Source organism: Thunnus albacares, chromosome 16, assembly GCF_914725855.1.
Source record: "Thunnus albacares chromosome 16, fThuAlb1.1, whole genome shotgun sequence".
NCBI lineage: Eukaryota > Metazoa > Chordata > Actinopteri > Scombriformes > Scombridae > Thunnus > Thunnus albacares.
This window is the reverse complement of record NC_058121.1, coordinates 15,423,711-15,426,931: the sequence shown is the minus strand read 5'-3', so window position 1 is coordinate 15,426,931 and position 3,221 is coordinate 15,423,711. Positions and strand designations below refer to the sequence as shown.

General features: G+C 41.1%; 1 protein-coding gene across 1 annotated transcript; it reads left to right on the top strand.

The window, feature by feature from the left end:
* The first annotated feature begins 322 nt into the window (after positions 1-322).
* On the top strand, positions 323-2,262 carry tcf21 (transcription factor 21). The gene is made up of 2 exons (XM_044330027.1): positions 323-873; positions 1,784-2,262. Exons 1-2 carry the CDS (start codon positions 439-441, stop codon positions 1,871-1,873), a joined length of 525 nt encoding a protein of 174 aa, XP_044185962.1. The 5' UTR covers positions 323-438; the 3' UTR covers positions 1,874-2,262.
* The last annotated feature ends 959 nt before the right edge of the window (positions 2,263-3,221 follow it).

The window sequence follows — 3,221 nt, the reverse complement described above, 5'->3', positions numbered from 1 at the left end:
AGTCAGAGTAAAGGTCGGGGCCCCTTGAAATTCTTGAAAAAGGTTCAGGGGGTCCTTATGTAAAGAAATTTCAGAAGTCAACTCATGTTATCTCCTCAGAGTTATTGTGTCTCCATAAGTAACCAATATTGGTGGCTTAAATTGTGAGAGTTAAGCCATATATTTAACATTTTGCTGGGGACCCATCTAAGGTCCCTTGCGGTCCTAGAACTCTTTGAGAACCAGCAAGTTAGATCAGCGGTGTCTCCTCCCAGCATGTGGTAACGCCCTCTCTGGTCATGGAGATAAAAAGTCTGTTCCTCTCCGCTCTGTCCACGCACCGTTAGCAGCCCATGAACACATCACCGAGGCGTGTGTTTGCCCACCCTATCCATTCCTGTCCAGCCTGAGCTCCCTGCTCCCATGTTTTGAACCCGCTCCGGGCGGAGACAGTTCACCATGTCCACCGGGTCTCTCAGCGATGTCGACGACGAGCTCCTGGACGGCATCCTTAAGTTTGGCTCTTCCGGTAAGGACTCCAACGAGAGCACGGAGGAGAGCTCCAACTGCGAGGGCACTTGCGCAAACGACGACCGGAGAGGCGCGCCGGGCAAGAAGAGGAAGACAGCGTCTAGGAAAACGGGACCCAAAGGTGTGGCACAGCAGGAGGGCAAGCAGGTGCAGAGGAACGCTGCCAACGCCCGGGAGAGAGCCAGGATGCGGGTCCTGTCCAAAGCCTTCTCCCGGCTGAAGACCTCTTTGCCCTGGGTACCCCCGGACACCAAGCTCTCCAAACTGGACACACTGCGCCTGGCGTCCAGCTACATTGCGCACCTCCGGCAGATACTGTCCAACGACAAATATGAAAACGGATATATTCACCCCGTTAACCTGGTGAGATACAGTGGAGGAGAAACCCAGCAGAAAGTTTATGTATGTTACAGATTTAAAACGTGAGCAGAATGAGTGGAAGTCACAATCTGTAAGTGTAGTTTAAAATGCACAGGCCTGGATTTAGTAAATATGACTTAATTTTTTCTTAAAACCATAACGCCTTTTTGCATTATAACATAAACTCAGTTTAATTGTAATTTAACTCCCAGGAACTTTAGATGTAGACTAGGATTTTATCCTGGGATGCAGACTCCTGCTAGGCCTCACATGCATGGTAAGAGCACCGAAGTGACAAATGAGGGTGAGAGTCTTGTGAGGCAGGTGCATGAAGGGGGGGAAAGCAAAAAAAAAAAAAAAAAATCCTGTTCATACAGACAGTTTTAGGCAACTGACACAGACCCACATAGACGCATGTCACAAACCAGAAATGATGTAGGCCTATCATTCTAATTTCCAAATAATACAGCTAATACATTAGACAACATGCTAAAAGAAATAACTTCGAAATTAAATTAGAAATAACTGAAGTAATTCTGCAATGCATTAAATAGCCTATCATAGAAGAATGTCAATATATTGTATTTTCGAGTATTTTATTTATCCAAATAGGAGACACTAAAAAAGGAAGACTAATAACTCACTGTTAAGCAAATCAGACACATTTTGTATTGAAGATTATATGAATATTAAAGGTCAGAATATTGAAGCTGCATAGACAAAACTGTTTTAAATACACCACTTTCAATAAAAAAAGGCTGTAAATAATTCATTTGGTTGACTTGAACTATGCTGGTAGTTTAGTGACAGAGTTTGTTTGACTTTTTTTTTTGTTTCACTTCTATTTGCTCTTAGTTGTATGTATGTTGTAGCATCTTCCTCTTGTCCTAACTGGCTCTATTTCCCTCCTCAGACGTGGCCTTTCATGGTTGCAGGTAAGCCGGAGAACGAATTGAAGGAAATGCTGAGCACAACAAGGTTATGTGGAACAACGGCGTCTTGATGCAAAACCAATCGGACACCTCTACACCTCTTTTTAAAGGAGCTATGATTTTTTTTCCGCCAAGAAGAAAAACAAAAAGATTGTGACAGAAATTGACGTGTCATCTCTGCAGACTTTGAGTGGGAATAACGGAGGGAGGGTTGTCTTCTCTTCTTCGTTCCCGTAAAAACAATTTTTATTTAAATGCATTCTGTCACTTATTTGTCTTTGCTGGTTCAAAGATAAACTGCGTGCTTTTAAATAGCTTTTTTTTTTAAATACTCTGCAGATGCATTTTTTTACTTACTGCAGGCCTGTTTTGGCTGCTGCTTTGTGATGGATGGATGTGTCCACTGTCTCAAATGGTTGTACAGATTACATGTTATAAATATATATTTGTATCACTTTTACACCTTGTGTGCTGAATGTATTTTTTTTCTCTCTTTTCCTTATCATTTTTTATTCTCTCGTGTGAGCCAATACTTTGACCTATATAACCTCTCTTATCACTCCACTCCTTCAGAAAAGCAGAACCTGAGCACCAACAAAGCGTCAGAGCAGATAAGTCTCTCTGTTGTTTCTAAAAGATAACACTGGACGTGGTTGTCATTACATAAACAAACTCTACCTCCAAAGATGATTTGAAACTCTAAAAAGCAGCTAATGCGCTTGTGGCTTAAACCAAACAAATGAAGTTTATCTCCTTGACAATTTCATTGATTAACGGAATTGCGCAACAGGCCTTTAGATTTATATTATAAATGTACTTTTAACAGCTAATTGTTTGTCCATATATTCTGTAAATTTTAGACTTTATTACCCTGCCGTTTCAATAACATTACGTCATATATCAATAACTAGAGGTAAGTGTCAGTTTTGTTTTTTTGTTTTTTTTTTCTTTTTTGATAGCACATTTAATGTAATCACGCTCTCACAGGCGTTTACTGATTGGTTAGGCTATTTAAGATTCAGCCAATCAAAAGGAAAAAGGGACAGAACGAGGTCAGATGACATTGTAGAGTTTTTCAAAGTTATTTAAAAAAAAAAAAAAAAAAAAAAAAAGCTCTAATCCCGCCCAGGCCAGTTGTTTTAAGTCGCTCGGGTTGTGACCGCTATGTTTACATCATGCCGACAGTTATTTATGCAGTCTGACACACGGTCTCTCTCTCTCTCTCTCTCTCTCTCTCTCTCTCTCTCTCTCTCTCTCTCTCTCTCTCTCTCATCTCTCATTGTGGTTTATTGGGATGAAAGTAAAGAAGGATTCTGCTAAAGTGTAGATACATGGTGGAATCCCTCTTCTTTCCCCTCCACCCCCCCTTTTTTGTATACAAGGAAAGCTTGACCTGCCTAAACTCCACAGACATTTACA